This window comes from Ambystoma mexicanum, chromosome 9 (genome assembly GCF_040938575.1).
Source record: "Ambystoma mexicanum isolate Mex_15411 chromosome 9, UKY_AmexF1_1, whole genome shotgun sequence".
In the NCBI taxonomy this organism is placed as follows: Eukaryota; Metazoa; Chordata; class Amphibia; order Caudata; family Ambystomatidae; genus Ambystoma; species Ambystoma mexicanum.
This window is the reverse complement of record NC_090931.1, coordinates 1,534,440,425-1,534,467,784: the sequence shown is the minus strand read 5'-3', so window position 1 is coordinate 1,534,467,784 and position 27,360 is coordinate 1,534,440,425. Positions and strand designations below refer to the sequence as shown.

Here is a 27,360-nt window from a genome sequence, read left to right as displayed (position 1 = left end):
ATGCGCAACACCCAAGAAGAGGTGAACAAAGAGTTCCTTCAGTTTTATAGACACTTGTACGAGGACACAGGGGAGGATATGGGAGAGGACATACTAGAAACACTGGATGACCTAGAGCGCGCAGAATTAGACGCACCGGTCACTGCAGATGAGCTGGAGGTGGCGATTCAGAGTCTGCCCACATGTAAGGCACCTGGTTCAGACGGGTTGCCTAGTGAGTTTTACAAATCATATAAGCAGGACCTTCTCCAGCCGCTGCTCGCCGCTTTCAACGAGGCCTATGAGCAGGGGGAACTCCCACTGTCCCCCCGCGAGGCCGTGATCATCCCACTCTTGAAACCAGGTAAGCCGGCCGAGGAATGTGGGTCTTATAGACCACTGTCCATGCTTAATCAGGACAGCAAAATACTTACTGCAGTGCTGGCCAATAGGTTGAAGAGGGTGATTGGGAAGCTGATACACCCAGACCAGACGGGATACGTTCCAGGCAGGAACATTACCGATAACCACAGGAGGCTACACCACATCATAGACCAAACTGACGGAGATAAGGGCGATCTAGCCATAGTGTCGCTAGATGCGGTCAAAGCCTTCGATTCGGTAAGATGGCCCTGGTTGAAAGCGGTCCTGAAGGGGTATGGAATGGGACCCGGATACCTCAGGTGGGTCCAGTTGCTCTACAGCGCCCCGATGGCAAGAGTCAAAACGGGGTCCATAATTTCAGACACCTGGCAACTTAGTAGAGGGACCAGACAGGGGTGCCGCTGGTCGTCCATGCTATACATACTGGCATTAGAGCTGTTGGCAATATATCTACGTCACCAATACGGGGAGGTGGGCATAGACACAGGTAGCGGTAGGCACCTGATATCACTATATGCGGATGACATGCTTCTTTACTTGCGTTACCCGGAAGAAAATCTGCAGTATGTGCTGGAGGTAATGGAACGATACGCTGCCCTCTCTGGCATATCAGTTAACCCCAGAAAATCTAGTCTGTTTCCTCTGGGCAGGTACAAGAATGTCCCGTCGCAGGGGTTGCCTATCCTACCAATTCCATGGCAGACGGAGACATTCAGGTACTTGGGAGTAAATATATATCACAAAGTAGAGGCGGAACACAAAAATAATACAGAAAGAGCGATAGAGGGGATTAGGAACAGCATGGTGTTTTGGGTCAAATTGCCCCTGACCATGATGGGGAGAGCAGCCTTGCTCAAGATGGTGGTCTTACCTAGACTTCTGCATTTTTTCGTGAATGTCCCGTTTTTGATACCCAGAAGCCTATTCGCGAAACTCCATAGTGTGTGTAGGGGTTTCTTGTGGGCTGGCTCCAGGAACAGGGTGGCCCTGTGGAAGCTTCAGAACCCGCATGACAAGGGGGGCATAGGCCTGCCAGACTTTGAGCTCTACTATTTAGCGGGGCAGCTGCAGTATGTCGCCAGGTGGCTTTCGGCGGAAGACTCGGCGGAGTCGCGGCTTCTGCGTGGTGATTCGGCCCCATACTTCCTGAAGGAAGTGGTGGGGTTGCGTAGGGATACACTGGTGGGCAAGGGGCGACTGCTAAGGCTGGGAGATCTGGCAAAGGACTTGGAAGATGATGGGGGATCCGGAACCGCTGGTGGCTTTGTGTGGGAGCGACTCTCAACTGCTAGAGTCGGCCCGGAAATATTGGGAATAGGTGGGCCTGGCCACCCTTGGAGACATATGGCAGGATGGCGAGGCATTGGACTTCCAGAGGTTGCAGGAGGAGACAGGGGTGCACGGTGGCCAATATATAACCTACGCTAGGCTTGTGAAAAAGATTAGAGAAAGATGGCCCGAGACTGTACTAGCGGAAGAGCCAGACGCTTCCCTGGAAACCATGTATGATGTGTCAGAGGGCGGGCATGAAATCTCGAGGATACACAAGCTCTTGCGAACAAGAGCGGGGAAGGAGTTACCCCAACTAAGACGGGATTGGGAAGAGGAGATGGGAGGACCCATGACAGACGGGCAATGGGAAAGGGCTCAGAGGTACCACAAAAAGGTGTCCCGGAATGCGAGATTCCAACAACTTCAACTATATGTTACTCACAGAGCTTACCTGACCCCTGGGAAGATAGCAAAGTTTGGGGGACTAGCCACGCAGCAATGCCCTAGGTGTGGGGAGGTGGATGCAGGGCTGCTACACATGTTTTGGGTTTGCCCGGAAGTGCGCAGGTTCTGGGTAGAGATTAAAACAAAGCTGGCTGGTGGGGGGGTGAAGCTGGATGTGGAATCGGCTTGGTCATGCATGTTGGGGCTCTTTCCCAGACCCGGGCACTCCAAACACATAAGCAAGATGAAGGACCTGGCTTATGTTCTGGCCAAGCGCAGGATTGCCCAGCATAGCTCCACCCTGGGTCTATGGGCTGGAAGGCGGCCCATAGACCCAGGGTGGAGCTATGCTGGGCAGACCTCCTGAAATGAGCGAAAGCTGAATCTGTTGTCTGGTTTGAAGCGGTTACCAGGGGGGGGCGAGGAGGAAGTGGGGCCCCTGCTGGCATGGCGGCAGCTGGTGGCCTCTAGAGTTAATCCCCACCAGGGTAACGATGAAACAGGAGATTCGGGAGATGACTGCTTAAGTATTGTGCCACCCGATAATGCTCCGGAGGAAGACAGGGGCGAATTGGCTCTAGTTTGTGGGGGGGGTAGGGGGGGAGTTGGGGAGTGTTAACGCAAATACGATGGTCTAATGCTGTTTGTTGTGCATTGAAACTTTTGTAATGTTTGTTTTGTTTGGTTTTGAAAACATAATAAAACATTTTTTTTTATTTTTTTAAACTGTTGTTCTCGTGTGTGAAGTTTGATTTACTCTTTTTCTTGAAGTTCATTTTTTCCAAATCTTTGATCACTTGTTTTTGAAAGGCTTCAAGTAAAGGGTTCTGATTAGGTGGTAAGAATGTACTTTTCGGTTTCATTTCTAGGAATCTTGTTTCTTCCCTTGGATTCCCAAATTCGCATGAGTCAAAAAATTTTCATTTTCGGTGTAAGTTTGAAAAAAATGTTTTTTTGTCTTTCAGCAGCGAGCTGCTATGATGAGGAACAAATGAAATACCTTTTTGTAACATACTTTGTTCGAATTTCATTGATTTATGACTGGAGATATTGATAACTACGTTTTCTTTGGGGGAAAATTCACGTTTCTTGACAGATTATTTTCGTCGCGCTTCTTCTTGTTTTGCGTGCTCTAAAAATGAAGAGATAATTCCTGAAGATGATTTAGGAGTTTTGGCTGATGATGCTACTTGATCATCCTCCATTGTCTCGGGAGGAATGCTCAGAGGCAACGTGCTTGCCTTGCAAGTAAGACGGCACGTAGCAACACAGGTTCGATCCCCGGGTCTGTGCTTAGAAACCTCGGGGTGTTAAGCGTGTTATAAATAACCTATCATATCATATGCTCTTGGATAATTATTTCCTGCTCAGTTTCCTGGGTTTCTGCATCTGCACTTGATGCATCTGAGGATGTAATTTCCGTTTATGGTGTTTTCTTATTATATGGTGTTTTACCACTCCTTGATGTATGCTTCTGATGGTAGCATTCTTTCCACAAACAAACAATATCTAGTTTGTAGTTCAAAGTATCACGTCTGAACTTCCTTATTTTCTTAGCCTCAATTTCCTTTTTGTAGCTACCCAGTTTATGATTTATATCATCTAAGGTGGATGTCAATTCTTATTTAGTGAATAACGAGAGAGTGTCCAACTAAAAGTGGCCTCTCTTGTTCACAAATGCCTAAATAATGCTGCACCACGTTACCTCTCTGCGAGATTCATAAGAACCAAACCAACAAGACTCACCAGATCTGCTCACTCGAACAACATCTCTATACCTAGATTTAAACTGTCCAGAGTCGGTGGCTGTAGCTTTCAGGTTAAAGCAGCCCAACTTTGGAACTCCCTACCACCCACCTTGCGGACAGATCAACCATACCCGACTTTCCGACATAATCTGACAAAGTGGATCAAAGACGTAGACAAATAACAGACCACTAATTTGCCTGGACCCATCCCACATGCCCATCTCCTTCCGGCCTTTTTGCACACACCTACCTCCCAGCAGTTATGGGCTGCCTGAGTAGGACTGTAAATATGTGTACCATTATTCCTGCCCTTTGTGTATATTCTATGTATATATCTTGTTCTTCATTTACCACGTGATTTGTAACCAAGCTGTGAGTTGTCTTAAAATGCGCCCTGTTACCCCTGGGTCTGGTGCGCTATACAAGTAATAAAAACAAACAAACAAACAAACGAGAGGAGTGTGGTTTTTGTGGTTTCTAAATTTGCCTCTATAGATGTTAATGATTTAGACAGTTCCTCGATCGTGAGAAGTATTAAATCTAAGGAACATTTATTAAGAATATACCTCCACCTCTCACGAAATCGGGATTATCTTTGCACAGAGTTGGCTCTAGCTCAATTCCCAACCCTCGATGGTGTGCCTTATAGTATTGAGACAATGTAGTGGCGTTTAATTATAGACTTATTTCACGACTCATCAGTCGCTCCAACTGGTTAACTAATTCTTCAAGTTTGTTGGATGAACTCAGATCAAGGTTAGTATCTTTAATTAAGTTCAATATCTACGTTGCTTCTTCACATGTGAAGCCCAAAGTTACGGCTCTATTTGTGGTGAGAGTCTCTATTTTCAAAAATGACATCACTACTCAGTGAATATGGTGGTGTACCCTCTAGGAATGGAGTAGCCTCTGGAATACTATACTAATATTATGGTGTAGAGGGGCCCTCTATTAATGTAACCAATATTGGTTAGGATATAATGGTAATGTAAGGGTAATTAAAGGAATGATAAGTAGATTTACGTGCCACAGAATGGGATCTTGGGCTACAAGATCAATTTAGACATGAAGAAAATGAGTCGCACCATAAACTGAGAGACTGTAATCTGTGCACACTTTACGACAAAAAGCTGTCAAAAAACTCTTTTAAAAGAACGTACCGTTTTTAATGAAGGATACAAAGTAATTAATTTAAAAAGACAACTGCCTGGGATCCCTAGTGAGGTAACGCTGTAACAAAGTCCAGCCAGAACTCCAGGATGGTTAGCAGTGATGTCCCCAGCCTTGGCCATCTGTCTCCCATGTGGGTCTACCATTTCCAAGCACTGTCAATAGTAGGACATGACCATGCTTCATCTAGAGTCATTTCCAAACTCTGCAGATATCCAATAGAAAACGTTCTAATCTATGCCAAGAACTCATTTTTCGCAGATAATCGCTATTTCCCAACTGGGTCAGCAAATCTTTCGTATTGAGTCCGCTGGCCATCATTTATAAGCATAACAAAGTGCTCTGCACCGCCCAGCTTATAACAAGTGAGGTGAAACCGTAGTGTACGCGCAAAGTTTCAACGGGGGTAGATGCGAGGAGATATATTAGACTTCGTAGAATTGTCCCCTCTATTGTATCCAGCCAGTTAACATGAGTTCCAATAAACACGGCACAGCGCCTACTTTATATATATCTAGCAGTGCCATTGCATGTTGTACCATTTTTCCCAACATATTGCTTAGCAGTCGCCCATTTCTTCCAAATGCACATTTCAACATAATATAGTACACTGGGGTTCATTTTAATATGGAAACTGAGATAACAATAGTTCTCAACCGTGATTAGTGCTTTGCCGTCTAATTTCCAAGTAAACTTGGGTTTGCTCGGGGCAGTGTCGCTCAGAACCATAATCTTAGTCTTCTAAATATTAATGGTAATTTGTTCACTTTTGCATACAAAGCCAGCGCGTTAATTGACCTTTGCAAGCCTTTCAGTGTTAAATCAAATAAAACTGTCGTCCGCATAAGCGAGCCAACTAGTTGGGACAACGTTTATTTTCGAGGGGAAATTAAGTATTGCTATTTAAGTATCGGGGAGATCGGCCACGTACAAATGAAATATTGTAGGAGCCAGAGCACAGCCCTGTTTTCGCCTAGATTTGTCCTACATGGACTCGTCAATTCACCGCTCTGATTTGTACGTACTGTAACTGAAGTATTTGTTTATAGTCCCATAATGTAATGTAGCAAACGGAAATCTATTCCCTACTTTTCCAATTTATACCACAGCAAAGGTGGAGATACGCTGTCAAAAGCTAGGCTATAGTCCACATAGCAGCAATATAGATTTCTTTGTATCGGATCATTGAAATATTACTCATAGTGCCATAATACTTCCGGAATCCTGTTAGAAAGGGTTTGAACAGATCTTTCTCATTAGCCCATCTCATCAGCTTCCTCAATAACGTGGAGTCGTGCATTGCTAACAAGCGATAGTTATCTGCATTCAGTTTAGTGCCCTTCTTAAGAATGGGAATAAGAATGGATTCCTGCCATGTATTAGGCAATAGTCCTGATATTTCCACTGCTCGAAATGCATTAAAAAGAATATCGGACCAAAAAGTTGGATCGCCCCTTTAAAGTACATTTGGGACACCATCAGGGCCCGGGGCGCAATACTGTTTCTTATATCGTCCCCATCATACTGCATAAAGTTTGAGCAGCCTTGCATATTCCAGGAGCATTGCAGAGCTGCCCCATTCTCAGCAACAGGATCCATTTCATTAATATGCAGAACCCATGATGTTGATGCAATAGGATTCAACTCCATTGAGGAGGCAATTACCTTGCTCTCAGTAAAACGTTGCCAGAATGTGAGCTTATTCTGGGACTTAAGTAGCCCCTAAAAAGATAGCCACTTAGCACTTCTCTGGGAGTGTTTGTGCAGGCGTAGCCAGTTTTTATAACATGTCCCAGGGTCACAATGTTTGAATGTTTCTCGCCATCTGTCAGGTGGGCACTACCACGCATACGAGCCCTAGCTCTCTGATAGGCCATTTTCTGTTTATGTATCAGCTTGTCAAAGGGGTTTAAATGCAACTTCTTAAAGGTATGAAAAGAATCTGATTCTCCAGAAAAGTGCAGTGTGTGATATTCTGGATCCTTATATCCATTTACCAATCATTTTGTTTCAGTTGTAATGCACCTTGTTTACGATTTGCCTGGACAGTATCATTTATTTCTTTTACTTTTGTGGTTGTCCACCTTAACCGGTTGCCTTGATTATTCACCCCGATTTATTCCGGAAGGTATTTGGGCCTAGATAACGAGGCAATGCCCACCTGCCAGGACAATTTGCTGTGGTCACTCACATCATTTTCTTGTGGTATAATGGGGCAGCAGTCATTCACCATAGTAGCATTAACAAATACATAATCAATATGGGATCGACTAATTCCATTTATCACGTATGTGTCTTGGCATTTATAACTGGATTCTTGAATACTAAACATTCTAAGTCAAATGCCTTCATTAGCTGACGCCACGAGTACATAATTCAGTTTGCGTCAAGTGCAAGTTTCTAATGCTCAAATCCCCAGCAAGATTTATATTTCTTCTGTAAAAAATGCGTGAAGGTGGATCATAGATATTAATCACCGGGATCTTCTCGAGCAGTGAAGCAGAGGCTTCAAACAACACTGAAAGGACATAGCGGGAGCTACTAAGTACGCTATATACCTGTAACAATGAGCCCACCCTCAAGACCTTCCTTTTCTCTTCTGCTTTCTCTCTCTACCTGCTGATGCTCCGGTCTGCTGTGCTGACTGGTTACCTGACCACCCTTCTGAACCTTGCGGCCACCAGGCTCCTGCACGACCAGTATCCCCTCGGAATTCTTCCAGGCCTCCCACCCACTTAGGGACTGTATCTGCAACCCTAGTCCCTTGCCTCTCTGCACTTGAGCCACTTTCCTGGCAGCACTTAGCGCGTCTGACAGCACTTACCGCATCTTGCCACTGCACTCTCCCCCCCTTGGCATTTGTCCTCTTCACTCCCCCTCGCACTTGCACAATCTGTATGACACAAGGCCTAGTAAGATCGTATGTTTTGTCCTCCCTCTGTCTACCCTTCCTTATCTTGTCACGCCTAGAAACACTTGTGTACAGGCGCATTGTAAATGACTTTTCATATCATATAACCAATGGCCAGACCGCTGCTTGCTCTTCCTTTTAATGGAAGGGTTTGCAAAACTGTGTAGGATAGCATATCCATCCATATGAAAGGGCTTTGTTGCGCAAGTTTCTTGTATAAAAAAGAGGTCAGCACTAGTTACATAAGCAAAGTCCTCTGGTTTCCAGAGAAAAGCACTATATCCACGTGTATTCCAGGACAGGCAAGGCAATTGTCAGTTCCACCTTGCACAATCTCCCATATCCTATGGAATGTGTCATGCACTTTTCTGGTCGATAAAATCGATTCATGAGCATCGACCTTTCTGAGTTTTTTCCCTCTTTGGTTACTTACGCCTGGGTGGTGCTCTGCAAACTGCACACCTTTTCTTGTTTTCCGACATATTGTAAGAGAAAGGCCCAAAGTTTCCAGCCGTTCAATGTTTGCTTTTACCAGAGCAACCAGCAGTGGGGAAGAGAACTCTATTAGGCCCCAATCGGTATCCCTGCCTATCCTAGTCAACTTAATCTTGGTGATATCTAATGTCGTGATTATACTTAGTTGCTTTATATTGCCAAAGAGCGGTAATAAGTGTGTATGATTCAAAAATGGGCTGTACATTGTTGGATGTTATGTTTAATGCTTGGGTTCAATGTGTACAGGGAGTCGTTCAGCAGAGGTTAACTTCTTTACTAAGTTGACACAGAAGGTAAGTACAAATGGAGTAATTAAGTCAAGTATATAACGGGGAGAGACATCCACCGGCCCCCTTATCCTTTAAGTTTCAGGCCCCAACTGACAAATGTAGAACACATAGGCACACAGCATTCATAACATTCCACACCAACATTCTGACAGGGACTCAGGCATGTATACCAATCAAACAAAGGTAAACACAGACATAACACATCTTCCCCCTTTATAAAATCAGGAAAACCGCAGAGGATGAAACAAAGGAAGAAGGTCAAAGAACTCTAGAGAAACAATCCATGAGAGACATTCAACACAGACTGTGCTCTCCACCACCAATACATCCATACCTAACAATATGCTGAAAGCAAAACTGCTCAACTCCACCACCTTAAACTAGCTTACTAATAAGCTAAACTCCAACACATACATGCATCCAACTCCGTAGCGGGCCCACAACGGACATCAAACACAGGGAACCAGCCCTCACTCTCAAAACCAAACCAAACCAAACAACTCAGATACCATACCATCATCATCCATAAACCCTTACCAAGGTGTGCAAGGACACCATAAGAAGTTAAACACTTCAACTGTTTCCACCAACACAGGATACAAATTTCTACAAATAACAACATCAGCATGTTTCACGCTGCCAAAGTAGCGTGAGTGGGACACACATCCCAATACACTATCACACCAAATGCAGCTAGTGCGAAGGATACCAGTTCCACCAGAACCAGAACCTTTTACTGGGACCATGCATCCCACCAAAACACCTATTATCAGGATGCACCTAGTGCGAAGGACACCAGTTCAACCAGAACCAGAACCTTTTACTGGGACCATGCATCCCACCAAAACACCTATTATCAGGATGCACCTAGTGCGAAGGACACCAGTTCAACCAGAACCCTTTACTGGGACCACACATCCCACCCAAATAACCAAAATATTGTTACCACCACAACACAAACACTTCATTCACCACAAGTCTCTTACCATACAAGCAAAGATAAATTGAGGGTATAAGAATGGTAAGCGAGAGTTCAACACTACTACCGAGTCCATATTCTTTACCCTACAAAGTCCTTTGTGTTTGATGAACCTGTGAATGAAAATGTGGTTAGCCAAAATAACATACATAATGCAATACATCATGTCACGCATGAGATACTCACACAGAGGCCACGACAACCATAACATCCAACCTCTCACAGTCACCCAACCCTGAAAGCCATAGCAACAATTCTGCAACGAAATGATCTAACAGGCCTCACATGACATTTTAATCCATGCAATCTAAATGCCACATTTACGCTTTAGTGTAAGTATACATCACCATTTCTTATTAACCAGAATAAAACAAAGACCCCATCAGCAGAGCGTCTCTGAAATTGTCGAAATGTAAAGACTAAACTGGTATGGCAGATAATCAGCATGAACTCTATAGCTCCTCCCAAAAAAAAACATGCAGCACTTAGACAATGAATAGGTATTAGATAACACCCTTTATACCAAGCTTTTTTCCCACTGTCTCATCACCCTTCGAATAACATCCGGCGATTTGCAATGAGAAAAAAAAAACATCAACAGTACCTCATCCCAGCACAATCAATGCATCACTCGTGTTACAAGCTGCCTTTTCCACAGTAAATTACATGCCCGCGCCGCGTTGTAGTCAAAGAAACATCGGAGCATTGTTGGATGCAATCAAAATAGCTGCGCACTTCTTTTCACACGCAGCATCGCAGCCTTCACTGAAACCTGAAACCCTGGGTGAAGTACATTATTTAATTCTTTATGTAGGCACTGTCTCCCAGAACGTTTGCAGCCCAGAGTTGCTACGCATCTGAATACGGAACTGGGGTCCGTTAATGTCACGTTGGAATGTTCCTTTTTCAATGCAGTACATGCATAGTTCATAACGCCCACTGGCTGCCGAACTTTCAATGTGCGACGTTATATTCCTGTAAGAAACACGGAACTGGGCACGTTTTCCACGTTGGAAGGTCCTTTTTTCTGACCTTCGTAGTCCTCTTAGTGACGCCGTCACAGTGCTGCCGGGGCCTGGAATACCGGGGAGAACGTTCTACATCAGCCACAATCGCCAACTACCCCAGCATCCAGCTGACATCACCATTATGATGGCGAGGGCGGCCACGGAAGGAGAGCTCCACTCCAACCGTCGTTCTGGACCGCCGCAATGCATTCACTCGCCCTGGTCCACTCGGCGCTGCACAGGCCCAAAACAAAACAGCCGCCTGGACCGTAAACACTACGGCCCACCAGAAGAGCAGCCAGCAAAGAAGAGGTACGTTCAACATTGTTTTGGTGCCTACAGGGACGGCACTGACCACGCAACGCTACCTCAATTGGTGGCTGTTGGGACCTCCTCCAACTATGTTCCAATATCTGTCGGTACTCACAGATGTTCCCCAGGGGCCCCGCAGTCACATTTATGAGCCAATCCTCCAGCCAGCTCAAATGTATAATGGGTAACTCTTGATGGGAAAACATCCACGCCATAACGGCGTCCAACGGGGCTAATTGCTATGACCGTATGGGTCCTTTCATGTTCAATGCCCCCTAAGGTGCAAGCGCCGGCCCCCCTTTTTATTAAACTGGGCACAGTCTATTGCCAGCTCTGGCAAACGGGGCACGCTCACCTTATGGCCAGCGGTGGCCGGTGGATGTCTCCTACGGGACTCTTCCTCTTTATGTCCCTTTTTATTTTTGCTCCGTTTCCCTTTTCTTTTCGTTCCGTGTTACTCCTTCCTTTGGTGTACGTTCCCAAGATCCTCGTCGCCAATATTATGTTTAATGCTTGGGTTCAATGTGTACAGGGAGTCGTTCAGCAGAGGTTAACTTCTTTACTAAGTTGACACAGAAGGTAAGTACAAATGGAGTAATTAAGTCAAGTATATGACAGGGAGAGACATCCACCGGCCCCCTTATCCTTTAAGTTTCAGGCCCCAACTGACAAATGTAGAACACATAGGCACACAGCATTCATAACATTCTACACCAACATTCTGACAGGGACTCAGGCATGTATACCAATCAAACAAAGGTAAACACAGACATAACATTGGATTTTTTTCATGTATCAAGACCCATCTTCCTAATGCTTTCAAGTCCTCTCCCTCAACGGGAGCTCTGTTTGATGATACACCTGGTTTCACAGGACCCTTCTGTAGGTGCCGGCACAAGCTCCTGTGCTAGACAGCAATCGGAGTGCTTCAAAATAATGTAAACTATTGTGTCAATCATCGTTCTGAGGTCTACCTGTTCCTTCACCGGCACAGCCACGGTTAGTTCCAGTGAATCCAATTTAGACACACTCAAAGACACATTCTTTCCCATACTACAGTCTTCTGAATGGGCCATTAATTCAGGCTGCGTCGCCCGATTTGAGTCATTATTACAATCGTAATCTGAGCAGTCCGATGAAGCTGATGACTACTCCAAAGCCACTAAATCTGGTGAGCCAGAAAGGTTAGCGCCTAATATTTTATTTTCTCTCGCGACAAATAGCTCATTCTCTCCACTCAAAGAGGCCCTCTGTAATCCAAAACACATATTTAAAAGCAATTATTAGCAGCAATGGTCGGGATACAAATGTGTCTTTATTGCTTATAGGCACAGAGGTAGCAGCATAATTACTCTGAGGCGAAACCTTGGAGGGAGTCAGGTTTGTTTGAGGAGAAGTTGACGTGATCTGTTAACTAAGTACGGTGTCCAGTCATTTGGTCGACTGCAATTTGGTCGACGCAATTTGGTCGAAAACCAAATGGTCGAATTTTTTATTTATTTATATATTTATTTTTCAGGTTTTCGTTTTGTAAAAAAAGGGGTTTTTAGAGAAAAAAAGGGGGTTGGGGGGACCCCCCCAAAAAAATAAAAAAAAAAGGGTTAAAATAAAAAAAAATTCGACCATTTGGTTTTCGACCAAATTGGTTCGACCATTTGTCTGGTCGACCAATTTTTTTCGACCAAATGTCTGGTAACCAACCAGTACTACTCGTTTTTGACTTTTTCGTAGGAAAGTAGCCCATCATTTTCTTTCTTTTTTTGCTTTTGAGTTTCAGGGTGAGCTAATCACTTTCTTTCCAGCACGGGCCGCTGTACTCCACAGGTCAGGCCAGTGTGAGCCATTACGCTTCATTATTTACAATGTGACTTACAGTGGGATTTAAACGGTGACACTTACAAATTAATTGAGAGCTGCTTCGATCTTCTCACGCCGCCACCAAATAATTTACGAGCCTGAATTCCTGCTTAACGTCAGCACATCGCAGTCACGATAGTATAGATTTTCCACGCAAGGCGGAATTAGCTGATTAGAAGTAGACTCTGAATGATAACGTCGGCACGGACTGCACTGACTGTAGCCAACTCGACACCAACTCTGCTGTATCATTTATTTAGTTTATGTGATAACATTACATGCTAGTAGTCATTTGTCATAGTGTTACATGGCCATAAATAAGTATTTATTTAAGTGTGTTCCATGACTTTTCACTGTGTCTAAAACAAAATGTGGGAGCGGGGGTGCACAGCTTGTTAAGATCACAGTAATTTATATGAATTCAGAATAGAGGGTTTGGAATGATATTCTAATACTGTTTCAGGTGCAGGTGGGCTGACGTCACAAGACCACCTGGGACACAAAATATGTACAAAACCTGAACTGCGTATTGCTATGCAGTAAGCCCAGATGCACTCCTAATGAACCTAAGACCATAAAGGGTCTCCCCAGAGGGAGCTGATCAGCCCACGAGACAGTCGTCTCTGATAATGGACATGTACACTGGAACAATTGTATGATTATTGTAATGCCTGTGTCATGCTTTTTATGTTGTTTAATTAGGTGACTTTGTTGTTTAATTAGTTGACTTTGTTAGAAATTTCATTTTGAAGTGAAAACAAGGGTGACTGGTCAATTAAAAATGAACCATATCTCTAGATCTTGTTGGAAATGTTGTTTTACACCTTTGGTCTATTAGAATACACGCTTTGTATTGAATTTACCTCTGAAATCTGCTTAGGATAACCCTCACAAATTCTGAAATAAGATTTTCTAAAGTTATTTGCTTTAATTCAAGCCCTTGATGGCAAAAATCTGATTATGTGGAATTAATTGAAGCATTGAACTTAGGTTAATTAGGAGTGCATCTGGGCTTACTGGCTAGCAATACGCAGTTCAGGTTTTTTGCACTGTGTCTTCTCATTGAGGGCCCCTTAGCAGGGACACCCTCCTGAGACTTAGCCTTGCCACTTGCCTAGCTACCTTGAACTGGTTTGGCTACAACTCCCAGAGTTGTCCCTGTTGTCAATAAACTAGGTTTGCCTCCTTTACATCTGTCCACCAGGCCAGAGTATAGAGATTTTTCTGAAATACGTAGACATTTGTAATTCCACCCTTGTATGCAGGTCGCATTACCCCCTCTGTAAATATGTATACTTGTAAACCTGCAAACCTCTGTCTGTATCATGACTGATGTATCTATCTTTATCTGATTGTAACTACAGTAATGCATTGTAACATGTAACTAAGTCGTGAATAACCTTGCTGCTCCTGCGCCCTCACACCCTCGGGTTTGGTGCGCAATACAAATGAATAAATACAAATACATGGTGCGGTAGTCCTACATATTGGAAAAACGTAATGTTTGGAGGAATATATGGATAAATGTTGGACGTTTATACACTAAAGCTGGACTTTAGGTAACGTTAGTAGATCAAAGAGACATGGTAGAGCCTGCTGCAAGTCCTGCATGGACAATGGATCCGGGTGTTGGCAAATATTGTCCTTCAAAAATTGAACTGCATTTGTCATGACCCATAGAACTTGCCCCCTCTGGACTTCCTGGTCCTTATCGCGACGGGGCTTGTATTCCTTGTTACTCCCAACATGGCCGTGCCAAGTGACTTGCCTCGCACCAGCCTTCACGTCGCACACAGCACGTTCTAAAAATTGGCCACGCCCCCGCGGCCCTGCGCGTCTCAACGCTATCATTAGGCAGTGACTTGACGCGTGTGTGCTGTTCGACGAAGCCACTATTCCTAGTTTCCTGGTTCCTTCTTCCTTCCCTTCACCCCTTCCCTCTAATTCTGCTCTCGGAATCCTCATCCCTAGCGACCGCTACTTTTTTCCTGGACATCCTGGAACTGCGACCTTTCCAGAACTCTGAACACGATCTGCACCCGGACGAGACTCGAGCGAGCCTATACAAGACCCGATACGTCCACAAGAGGAATCCTCCCGCGGAACAGAGCAAGAAGCGATCCCAGGTGAGATGGGGGGAGATTTACGACAGTTTGAGACGCCAAACGACCGACACTAATGCTGCTATGGAGAAAGCAGTCCAGGACCTTATGCATGGCATACAAGAACTCACAACTGAAGTACAGAACTTAAAAGCTGAGAATGCTGCGTTAAAACAGCTTGTTTTGTCTCGCGACCCCGCTAACAAGGACAGTGTGTTACTGGGTGGAGTGGTAGACAAATATGATGGCTCGGCAAAATCCTTACGTTGATTCCTGGATTCCTGCTTGGTGCATTTTACTTTTAAGCCCTATTATTTTTCAACTTCCAGGGCGAAAGTGGGCTTCATAATCTCGCACCTCACAGGGAATGCGTTGACCTGGGCCACTCCCTTAGTCAACTCAGGAGATGCCCTCCTGGATGATTATGATGGATTCATTCAGGCACTCAAGACTATGTTCGACTGCCCAGAACAGGTTTTTAGTGCTCAGGAACGGTTACTTGATTTCCGACAGGGATCTCAGGATATGTACGTTACTAGATTAAAACAACTGGCCACAGAAGCGGATTGGTCCTTAGAAGCAAGTTTCACTCTATTTCGCAGGGTTCTAAACGAGGATATTAAGGACGAATTAGCCAGGGTGGCTCGTCCTAGCTCATTCCAGGCTCTTATGGATCTAGCCATGCAAATAGACTTCCGAATCCAGGAAGGAAAGGCTGAAAGAAGAAAGACCAAGATACCCTTTGAAAAGAATTCCCTTGAGACTTCTGTAAAAACCGATCCTGCCCCAACCCCTGACATAGATCCGGAACCCATACAAATAGGAGCCTTCCGTGGGCCTATTTCCCCACAAGAAAGGATGAGAAGGATCCACACAGGCCTGTGCATGTATTGTGCCTCGGATAAACACCTTGTTAGAGAATGCCCTCTAGCCCCTCCACGGCGTTCGGGAAACGCCAGCTCCCGATCCTAAATGGAGCGAGGTGTCGGGTGAGAGATGTTTGCTCCACATCAATTCCATCCTTGAACTCTCCTGGACAAAACAATTTGGTGATACTACAGGCCTTCCTGTCGTGCTCAAGACCTATCCCATTCTGGCCTTGGTGGACTGCAGAGCTATAGGAATTTTCATTGATCAAGACTGGGTTGTTAGTCATCATATTCCGTACGAAACACTAATGTGATGCTGGAAATGCATCGGAGGGACAGGGCCTCCGTATCCTTGTCCTTTACTGCTTTTTATCGTGTGTTCTGTTGTGTTTTCAGCGCAGGAGTTCATGTGGGACTCCTGGCGGTGCAGCTCTCTTTCTTTTGGTTTGCTGAACGGACCCGTGGGATACCCTTATGGCAACCATGGGTGGGGGTACAACCCTGTGCCCCTAGTGTATGTTTTTGGGCACCTGCGGGTGGCCCACAGAGCAGGGTATGGGCTGGTGGCAGCTCCACGCTGAATTTGACAGGTGCGCGGCGTATCCTCCATTTTGGGATACCCCGGCCCTGCCATTCGGATCAGTTGATCCCTGATGGAAAACAAGATGACCCCCGTGGCCTCTTGCTTTCTATTATCCATTACCTTGTTTTCCCAAAGTCCTGGGAAGCCCTGACTCTGTCCCTGCTGTTGGATGGAAGTGCCATATATGGTGTTGTTGTGAAGGCCCAGTCAGACTAGCTGGAGCCTTCCCGGTGATGTATGTTGTGGGTACCTCCTGTGGGTGGGACCTGGGTGATTAGAGTGTGTGACGAATATGCACTCTGTGTTGTGGGTGTCTAGTATCTAGAGGCTGACACAATGACTGAGACAACCCTGCCCGAAACCGGCATGAATGCAGCTTGGAGTGTTGAATGGCTCGGTACTCGTTCAATACACATAACTTGTTGTGAGTGTCTGGAGAGAAGTGAATGGCCTGAATACCTCGTGTGCCTGATTGGCTGCTTGCCTGCATGAATGCCCGTAGTCGTGATTGGATGCTTGAGTGTGACCCAGCCTAATGAATGGGAGATCAACAGTATATCTGGGGACCTCTCACTGCTAGGAGTCGTGTTCAGAAGCTGAAGTCCACTACGACGAGTAACTGGATTAACTGACGCTTGACCTTGAAGCCCTGCTGGACGAGAAGAAGTGCTGTTGCTCTCCTTCACAATCTGAAAGCTGCTGTGCCTCCAAAGACTGACCCAGAGAGGACCTGGTAAGGCGCCCTCTTCCCGAGCTACGAGGGACCATCGTGCACAGCTGATCTTTGCCAATGCTCCCTGGTAGACAGACCTACGACAGGCTGCCGACCCGATACGGGGACTGCTGCGGAACTCCAAGGAGAAGCACCCGGACTGTTGTCCGCCACTGTCGACGACCGCCGTTGCTGACCGGAGCCGCTGTGCTCCCATTTGCCTAAGAACTTTCATTGATCATCGGACGCTCTCGTCTGCATCGCCATCTGCTTGTCTCCCGCTGGAGAAGGCCTGACCGTCGACACGCCGAGGAGCATCCACCGGTGGGTTTCCCGCCACCTACAGACCGCAGAGACGCCGACGACTTGACGCCCTTGCTGGGCCACAGTTCTTCATCATCTCTTTGCGGTCCAGAACTATTATCACCGAGGTGCCCCGCACGCCTCTTCCTTGCAGGACGCCAATGCTCTGTCGTCGACGAGCACCGCTAGGAACGAAGCTGCCACTTCCCTGCCATAGTTCACCCTGTTCACCGTCAGACGTTCGACAACCCGTGACTCCTGCCTTAAAGGGAGGGCACTCAAGAAGAGCCGTGGATTCCCCGACACCGAACGCCAAGTTCCCCAACACCTCTCGATTATCCGTGGCTCCCGCCTGAAAGGGAGGCACTCAAGAAGGATCGGTCGGTGCATCGTCGGAGAACTCTACTCCACCAGGTACATTGGGGGGGGTAAAACCTTAACAGGAAGAAGTAAGACTATTGAACATTTGGACTGGGCTTGTGCTATATATCTTTATTTACAGGTTGCCCAGGTGGGGGGGATCTCCACACAGAACTGTGCCTAGTGGTAGGGGTCAGTATTCTGCCTATTGTTTCAACCATCTTGCGTTCCTTCCTATCTCTATTGCTGGTTTACTCGTTATTGATCTGTGTGACATTTTAACCGTACAGTTGATGCACTTTCATGAGATTCGATAACATTAGTGGTACCACTCTAGACGTGTATATATTTATCATTATTGACTTCCAAGTACAAAGTGCGTTATTGTGATCGTGTACATACCTTTGAATATTAATTATATAAAGACTGTGTTTTCAGTAATACAGTGTGTGGACATTCCTTTGTGGGGGTTCGGGGACTACACTGTACTTAGGAACTAGCCTGCATCACCTCCTGAGAAGCTAGGCCTTGATTGCTCGACTACGTTACCAATAATAGAGAATCTTGGCTGGGGTACTCTGTGCCTCTCCTCTACCATATAGAGAGGGGAAGTACAGACACCCCCTACCGGTCTTTACAACGAAACACCATGCAGCCGGTGGAAGCAATTGACGGAAGACCCCTCTCTTCAGGACCCATAAACCTGCAGACTAAAGAGATCCAACTTTCCATAAATCATCATCACAAGCGGATTACATTCAACATCATTAAGTCAGCCCATTACCCGATGGGTTTGGGTATGCCCTGGTTACAAAAGCACAATCCATATATCAATTGGACAGCAGGATCATTATTCCTGGGCTCAGAGTTCTGTATGTCCCACTGTCTATCCCTGGATCTCTCCTCAACACCTCCTAAAGAACCACCAAGAGACCAAGAAACACCACTCATGGTTTCCAATATCATACAAGTTCCAGAGGCCTATCGGGGATATGCTGATGTATTTTCTACTGCCACAGTCCAAGCCTTACCCCCTCACAGGCCCGAAGACTGTGCCATTGATACAGATCCCCCAACAGTAATTCCCTTCGGCAAAATGTTCATTCTTTCCGAACTTGAGAAAAAGGCCCTTCAGGAATACCTAGACACCAATCTTGAAAACGGCACCATAAGACCCTCAAAGTCTCCAGCGGGTGCTTCGTTGTTCTTCGTTCCCAAGAAGGATACCAAGGAACTCAGACTGTGCCTCGACTATCGAGGCTTAAATCAATGCACCCTCAAAGATCGGTACCCACTGCCCCTGATCTCGGATATCCTGGAAGCTGTGAGAGGCGCCGTAATATTCACGAAGTTGAATCTCTGGGGTGCCTACCACTTAATCCTTGTCCGGGAAGGAGACGAATGGAAAACAGCCTTTAGAACACCCTTTGGTCACTATGAATATCTAGTCATGCCCTTTGGACTAGCTAATGCCCGTGCAGTTTTTCAGCGTTTTATGGATTGGGTGTTCTCTGACATGTTATTCCTCTTCGTCATTATCTATCTGGATGACATATTGATCTTTTCCAAGGATCCTCTAAAGCATGAAGAACATGTAAAGGCAGTATTACAACGACTCTGTGAACACAAACTTTTAGCCAAACCCGAAAAATGCTTGTTTCAAGTTACTTCTGTTCACTACCTAGGATTCATCCTTAGCCCAGAAGGAATTGCTATGGACCCTTCAAAGGTAAAGGCCATACTGGCTTGGCCCGCTCCCACATCTGTGAAACAAGTTCAATCCTTCCTGGGGCTCGCCAACTTTTACCGGAAGTTTATTTCTGCCTTTTCCGAGATTGTTCAACCGATCGTTGCTCTCTTGAAGTAAGACACCCCCTTTATCTGGTCTACACCGCAAGATAAAGCATTCCAACGATTGAAGACAGAGTTGTCAAGGATGGCACTCTGTCAAGAGTGGCACAGGGCCCCCAGGTAGGATTTGGGTGGCTGTGCTGATGTAAGGTGACCGATAAGTACACACACAGCAGGAAACTCATCAAGAAAGAAAAGTAGGCAACTGTAGTTGTGAACAGAAAAGGGGCAGGAAATAAAAAGTTACAAACAAACTGGATTCCCTCTTGGGGTGTATGCAGATATGGAAAGAGTGTTCCACGGACCTTTGGAAACTCCAGCCTTCTGCACGGATTACTATTACAGAGGCCCACTCTGTCTGCTCATGGCTGGGAGTAACAGCTGTGGGTGTCTGTTAAACGGAAAACGCGACAAGGGAAGGGGCAGAGGTTGCCTGCCGGAAACCAACAGTCAAGCTCTGTACAAAGGATCAACATAAGACACAAGAGAGACAAGAACAGAAATAACCAGGGACAAGGAAGTCTAAGAGAAAACTAGCAGAAGGGAATGAAGGAGGAAACAGTGCAATAGAAATGGGTAAACTAAAGGGGAGGACAGAGGAGTCAAGGAAGAGAAGGACAGGGATCAAGAACAAGGGGGTGCAAACAAGGAAGAGAGCAAGGGAGCAGCAGCCAGGAAAGAGGGGGGCTGCAAACAAGTAATCAGGGCTGCAGTACCGACTGGTACAAGGTACAGAAAAACTGTAGTGGATTGCAGAGGACGGTAGTAGGCTGCTAGGCAGAGAGTCCAGAGGAGCAGGACTGAGAGCTGTAGTAGGCGGCAGACAGAGAGCCCAGAGGAGTAGGGCAGCAAGGAGCGAACCCAAAGGAACAGGGCATAGAGGCAGAGAGACCAGAGGGTCAGGGATGAAAGCAGAAGAGAGTAGCAGGCTGCAAGGCATGGAGCCCAGCGGAGCAGAGCAGCAAGGAGCAAGCTCAGAAGAGCAGAGCAGCGAGGCAGGGAGCCCGGAAGGCTATGGCTGTAGGCAGCAGAGTGTAACAGGCTGCAAGGCAGGAAGCCCAGAGGAGCAGGGCTGTGAGGCAGGGAGCCCAAAAGGCTAGGGCTGTAGGCAGCAGGGTGTAGCAGGCTGCAAGGCAGGAAGCCCAGAGGAGCAGGGCTGTGAGGCAGGGAGCCCAAAAGGCTAGGGCTGTAGGCAGCAGGGTGTAGCCGGCTGCAAGGCAGGAAGCCCAGAGGAGCAGGGCTGTGAGGCAGGGAGCCCAAAAGGCTAGGGCTGTAGACAGCAGGGTGTGGCAGGCTGCAAGGCAGGGAGCCCAGAAAGAGCACTGGAACAAAAGTAAATGCAGCAGCATGAACAGCATACAAATTCGAGTCAAAAGGCAAAAAGGGGCTGGAGGACTCTTGATGCAAGAGACTGAGCTCCTGCAGGCAGCTGCTTAAATACCGCCCTGCCCTTTACTGAGGCAGGCTAATTGGTAGCACCTGGAGCAGCACACCTGAATACAATCTGCCTCCTCCCTCCCTGGTCCTGAGATGGTGGAAGCAGCACTGATCTCTAGGGCTTCTGGGGATTGTGGTTCCAATGCTGGGAATGGCCAGGAATTGATAGCTGTAGCAAGGTGCATTGTGGTACCTGTAGTTAGTTGAGTTATATAAGAAGGCTCCAAAGTCACGCAAATGGGAATTAAGTACCAAAGTGTGAATAGGGGTTGTTCCAAGAGTATTCTGAAGATAAATGAATTACAAATAGTCTATGATGGTTGGCAATGTGTGCGCCCATGGCGCAGGCATGACAAGAGTTCACGCAAGCCCCCATCCTGGCCCAACCTGACATAAATCGCCCATTCCTAGTGGAAACTGATGCCTCTAACTATGCCATAGGAGCAGTCTTGAAACAGGAACTTGAGGATAAGCTGGAACACCCCATTGCTTACCTTTCACAAACCCTGACTCCCAGCGAGACACACTATTCCGTCCTGGAGAAGGAATTGTTGGCCACCCGCCAAGCCTTCACTGAATGGCGACACCTACTTCTGGGTGCTAGATATCCAGTTCAGGTCTGCACAGACCATCGGAATCTCCAAATTCTACAGTCGTTGGAGTGCAAGAACAGTCGTCAGGTGCGTTGGGCCTACTTCTTTGCCCAGTACCAATTCCAAATCACTCATGTTCCCGGATCACAAAACATGATTGCTGACGTCTTATCTCGACGTCCAGACTACGTAGCCACTGAAGACAAGGCCTATCCTAAGATGTTTCCCCACACTATCTTTGTAGCTCAAGCAGTCAACCTCCTGGAAGAAATCCGAGTGCAAACCCAGTCCTCTGACCTCTGGAAGGATATTTCAAGGAAGAATCCGTGGAATCTAAGAGTTAAGGAAGGATATTTATTCAAGGACAATGCACTGGTCATTCCTACGCAGAAATTATAACAAAGGATAATAAACCTCTGCCATGATACCCTTCAGTCCGGTCATCGTGGTATAACTAACACCCTCCGTCTCATACAGAGACAGTTTTGGTGGCCTGGAATGAAGACCGACGTACAACAGTACATCAAGGCTTGTGCTATCTGTGGTCAAAACAAACATGATAACAAGAGACCGGCGGGTCTTCTACTGCAACCATCGCTGCCAACAAGACCATGGGAATTTATTGCTACAGACTTCATTGTGGAATTACCACCTTCCCGAGGATACATGACCATCATGGTAACCATAGACTTGTTAACTCATATGGCTCATTTTACACCTTTGTATAAACTACCATCCTCCTCAGAACTTGCTGGAATCTTCCTGGAACACATTTTCCGTCTTCATGGACTTCCTTCCAAGATCATATTGGACTGAGGACCTCAATACGTCTCACAATTCTGGAAACATCTGTGTCGTATTCTAGGGATCCAACGCGCTCTCTCATCAGGTTATCACCCACAAACCAACGGAGCCACCAAACGTGTAAATCAAACCCTGGAGCAATATCTTCGTTGTTTTGCCACTAAGGTTCAGGATGACTGGACTCTCTTCATACCCCTGGCCGAGTTTGCCTACAACAATTCCGATCACTCAGCACTCAAGGTCAGCTCTTTCTATTGAAGTCAAGGTTTTCACCCATCCGTTTTACCTTCTGTTCTTCCACATCCCACTCCAGTACCTACTCTCGACTCATGGATTCAGACTCTCATCAATATACACAAGGAAGCCAAGGAACAATTGAAAGAGGCCCAGACGCACACTAAGCGTTATGCGGACTCCAAAAGAAGACCAGCGCCTTCTTATTCTGTAGGTGATCAAGTTTGGTTGTCCTCGAAACTATTACCGCGACATCTACGGCCAAAGAAATTAGCCCCGCGGTACTATGGAACATTTTCCATAAAGGAAATCATCAATCCTGTCTCATTCCGACTCAAGCTACCTGACTCCTATTGAAACCCTACATCCAATCCACCCGAAAATCTTGCAGACCCAGTCCTGTTGTGGTGGACGATCAGCTGGAATATGAAGCGTCCAGAATATGCGATTCCAGGTATAAACGGGGTCGACTTCAATACCTGGTTGAATGGAAGGGATATCCTCCTAGCGAGAGAACCTGGGAACCAGTTTCTAACTTAAATACCCTTCGATTGCTTAGAAGATTCCATCTCATACACCGGGGCAAACCTGGTGGAACAGGTCTTTGGAGGAGGCATGCTGTCATGACCCATAGAACTTGCCCCTTCTGGACTTCCTGGTCCTTATCGCGACGGGGCTTGTATTCCTTTTTACTCCCAACATGGCCATGCCAAGTGACTTGCCTCGCACCAGCCTTCACGTCGCACACGGCACGTTCTATAAATTGGCCGCGGCCTCGCGCGTCTCAATGCTATCATTAGGTAGTGACTTGACGTGTGTGTGCTGTTCGGCGATTCCACTATTCCTAGTTTCCTGGTTCCTTCTTCCTTCCCTTCACCCCTTCCCTCTAATTCTGCTCTCGGAATCCTCATTCCTAGCGACCGCTACTTTTTTTCTGGACATCCTGGAACTGCGACCTTCCCCCCGGAACCCTGAACGCGCTCTGCAGCCGGACGAGACTCGAGCGAGCCTATACAAGACCCGATCGGTCCACAAGAGGAATCCTCCCGCGGAATAGAGCAAGAAGCGATCTCAGGTGAGACGGGGGAAGATTTACGACACCATTACCTGTTAGGTTGTGATACAAGTTTCGGCATTGTGCTTATCAAAGCTGTTGCTCCACTTGTACTTTTTCTAGCCAGAACAGACATCCTATATAAGCATCTGGTAGATCAGTGAGCGAGAGATACAGCAGGTGGAATGCCTTCATTTTTTAACTATAATTATTTTTATGACGAGTTTAGATTTATTTTCTTATTTTTGTTGTTATTCGTTTTTCTTTACACCTTTTTGATAGAGCATCACTTGACTGATGGCTCCCCTTTCCTCATAGCACCACTTTACTGTGTCATATTCTAGATGACTCTGCATATTGGTGATTGTCTGTGAGGCTCTAGAATTTAAAAACTGAAAAGGGGAGAAATAGAATGTTAGGATTGTTTTCAACTATACTTTTGCTAATATTGAAATAGGAAGACTCGAAAGAATTCAGTTTCCTTTTTTAGGAGATTATACACTTGTAAACTCGGTGTGTATTTCAAAGTTGTATGTTTTATGTCGCATATAATCTGATGGACAGGAGACCACTAGATTTCCTTGGGATCATCCATTGTGTATAAGGGAAACAGCCATAATAATTCACAGCTCTACTGTAGGTCTACTGATTTTTAGGTTGTATAATTACCAATAATAATGCCTGGTTCCTCTCCTTTTTTTTAACAGACAATGGGGCCATTACCAAAAGAAAGAGCCTCCAATTGAACCCTGGAAAATGCACTTACTGCGATCAGAGCTTTATGGAGCACCACCAACTCCTGATACATTTGAGAATCCACATGAAGCAGAAAGTATTTACCTGCGGCATCTGTGGAGAGAGCTTCAATAATAGATCCTGTCTAATCATTCACAAGAGAACCCACACAACTAACAGACCCTATAAATGCACAGAGTGTGATGCAACTTTCACTCTGAAGTCAACTCTGAACCAGCATCACATGCTTCATTCCGGGGAAAAGATCTCGGAGAGCACTGAAGAGAGATTATACTACTGTATGGAGTGTGAGAAAAGCTTCACGCAGAGCGCATCATTGGCCCAGCATCAGAAGATCCATGCTAGAGAACGAACATACCAGTGTACTGAGTGTGAAAAATCTTTCACTCGGAGCTCATCGTTGTGCCACCATCGGAAGATCCACACTAGTGACCGCGCATACTTGTGTACAGAGTGTGGGAAAAGCTACACTTTGAGGTCGCACCTGAACACCCATCAGAAGATCCATTCTGAGGGGCAACCATACAAGTGTATGGAGTGTGAAAAATGTTTTACTTTAAAGTCACATCTTGACCGACATCAGAGAATCCATACAAAAGAGATGCCCTATGAATGCACAGTGTGCAAGAAAAGATTCAGCCTCTTCTCTACTCTGAAGAACCATGCGAGAATCCACACTGGGGAGAAGCCCTATAAGTGCACAGAGTGCAATAAAGAATTCAGTGCCTGCTCATCTCTGACCAAGCATCGAAGGACCCATACAGGGGAGAAGCCCTATGAGTGCACAGAGTGCAAGAAAAGCTTCAGTCAGTCCTCTGCTCTAATCAAGCACAGAAGGATGCATGCAGGGGAGAAGCCCTATGAATGCACAGACTGCAAGAAAACATTTATTGATTCCTCCTCTCTGATCCGGCATCGAAGGACCCATACAGGGGAAAAGCCCTATGAATGTACAGAGTGCATGAAAACCTTTATTGATTCCTCATCTCTGATCAGGCATCAAAGAACCCATACAGGGGAAAAGCCCTATGAGTGCACAGAATGTACGAAAAGCTTCAGTCAGTCCACAGCTCTAATCAAACACAGAAGGATGCATGCAGGGGAGTAGCCCTATGAATGCATAGACTACATGAAAACCTTTATTAGCTCCTCATCAATGCACAGAGAGAAAAGCTTTGTTCACTCTTCATTTCTAATCGTGCACAGAACATAAGCATGTGACAACAGAGCAAAAACATAGAGGCATAATAGGTTCCACACAAAGGACAGACTGTACCAGTATATGGAATGTGGAGTTCACATGTGTAAAGCAGGCAGCAGGCAGCAGATCCATTCTCTCAACAAGCCTTACGGAGTGCCAAGTGTTCAAAGTACTTAACCCCTTAAGTATTCAAACTCTGAAAGCACCTTAGAGACTTGCACGTGGGGCGAAGGAGCTCAGAACTGTCTACTCCCTCACACAGATCACGATATGTGTATATGTAAACCCCAACTGCAGAGAGAGAGAGAGAGAAAATATATGATTTTTGTCAGTGAAAAGACTTTAAGGAGACATTATGGGTAATCTGCTTTAATAAATTCCAGAAAGTTAGGACCTACATGTATAGCGCATTCACAGTATATTTGACATGTTTTCAAAACAGTACCTTCCGGTCAATTCCTCTGTTTATTGTCACTAAACGTCATGTGTGTTAGTCTGAGCAGTGCATCGTAGGGACACAAGGTATGTTTGCATAGCTTACCATAACTGGTGAATTTCTTTGGTTTTGAGATTTTGCGCTGCAACCAAACTTCTATTTAACAAAGTTTTTCACTGAATTTGAATGGTTTTTTATAAGTGAAGATGTTTCAGCATTGAATGTGAGTTATTCAAAATCCCTCTTTTGACATATTTTAACATATTGTGAAGGCATCATGACGCCAGACACAGACAACAGATTCAAAGTTCAAACAAAAGATCTTTATGAACTCAAATGTCAGGATGGTGTAAGGCCTAACTTGCCCTAACTAAATAAACTAAGGATAGCCTGAGTCAGTAAGTTCAACTTAAGTCTGTCTGTCTTTAAAACCTATACTTGCCCTCACAACTAAAGTGATAAAATGTGTAGGGATGTCCGCAACCAACGTAACATTGTTCAAACTAAAGTTCTCACTGAGGAATTGTTTGCACTTGAATGTGAAGGCAGACATCGCCTTGTTGAGTTTAATCTAGTGGAGTTCCATAATTTGGAAAGCATGGACAAAGCACCCTTATGAAGTTTGGCATAGCGGCATAACTTCTTCCATTTTAAAATAGACCACCAAGATTGGAGTCCCAATTTGCACCGAATTGCTTCGACCAGAATAAATGAAGAGCTATTCAGGACTTTATGCCATATTTTGCCCTCATATCAGACCAGCCATTTTTTATGGACGGAGGAAGCAGTTCACAACCATAAAAGATAGCTGGAGTCACTTTTGCCTTGAATGGAATCATAGGTAGAAACAAATAGAAACAAAACTTTCTCTATATAACTCTATATAACTCTCATTTGTGCAATAGAAACATTGACTTTTCTGTGTAACCTATCCTTCACCATGGACAAATGCTTTTTAGGGTAAAAAAGAAAGCCCAAGTAAAATAATCTATCTACTTGTGGAATAGTTTTGCCTTAATAGACCAAGTGAAGGTTTCAGATTGTTTTGCTGGGTTAAAACACACACTGCAGGATTTGTCTGGATTAATCAAGAGTTTATTTTCAATGACAAACCCATGCATTGCCACAAGCCTTCTCTGTAGTCCAATAGGGGTAATATCTGCATACCCTAACCAACCCACATCTAACGATCCTATTTTTGGTGGAAAGAGAGGGGC

General features: G+C 45.6%; 1 protein-coding gene across 1 annotated transcript; it reads left to right on the top strand.

Annotated features, from left to right (window-relative positions):
- LOC138487572 (zinc finger protein 436-like) lies at positions 1–25,614 on the top strand. Its single transcript, XM_069614046.1, has 2 exons — positions 1–343; positions 24,458–25,614. Exons 1-2 carry the CDS (start codon positions 1–3, stop codon positions 25,612–25,614), a joined length of 1,500 nt encoding a protein of 499 aa, XP_069470147.1.
- The last annotated feature ends 1,746 nt before the right edge of the window (positions 25,615–27,360 follow it).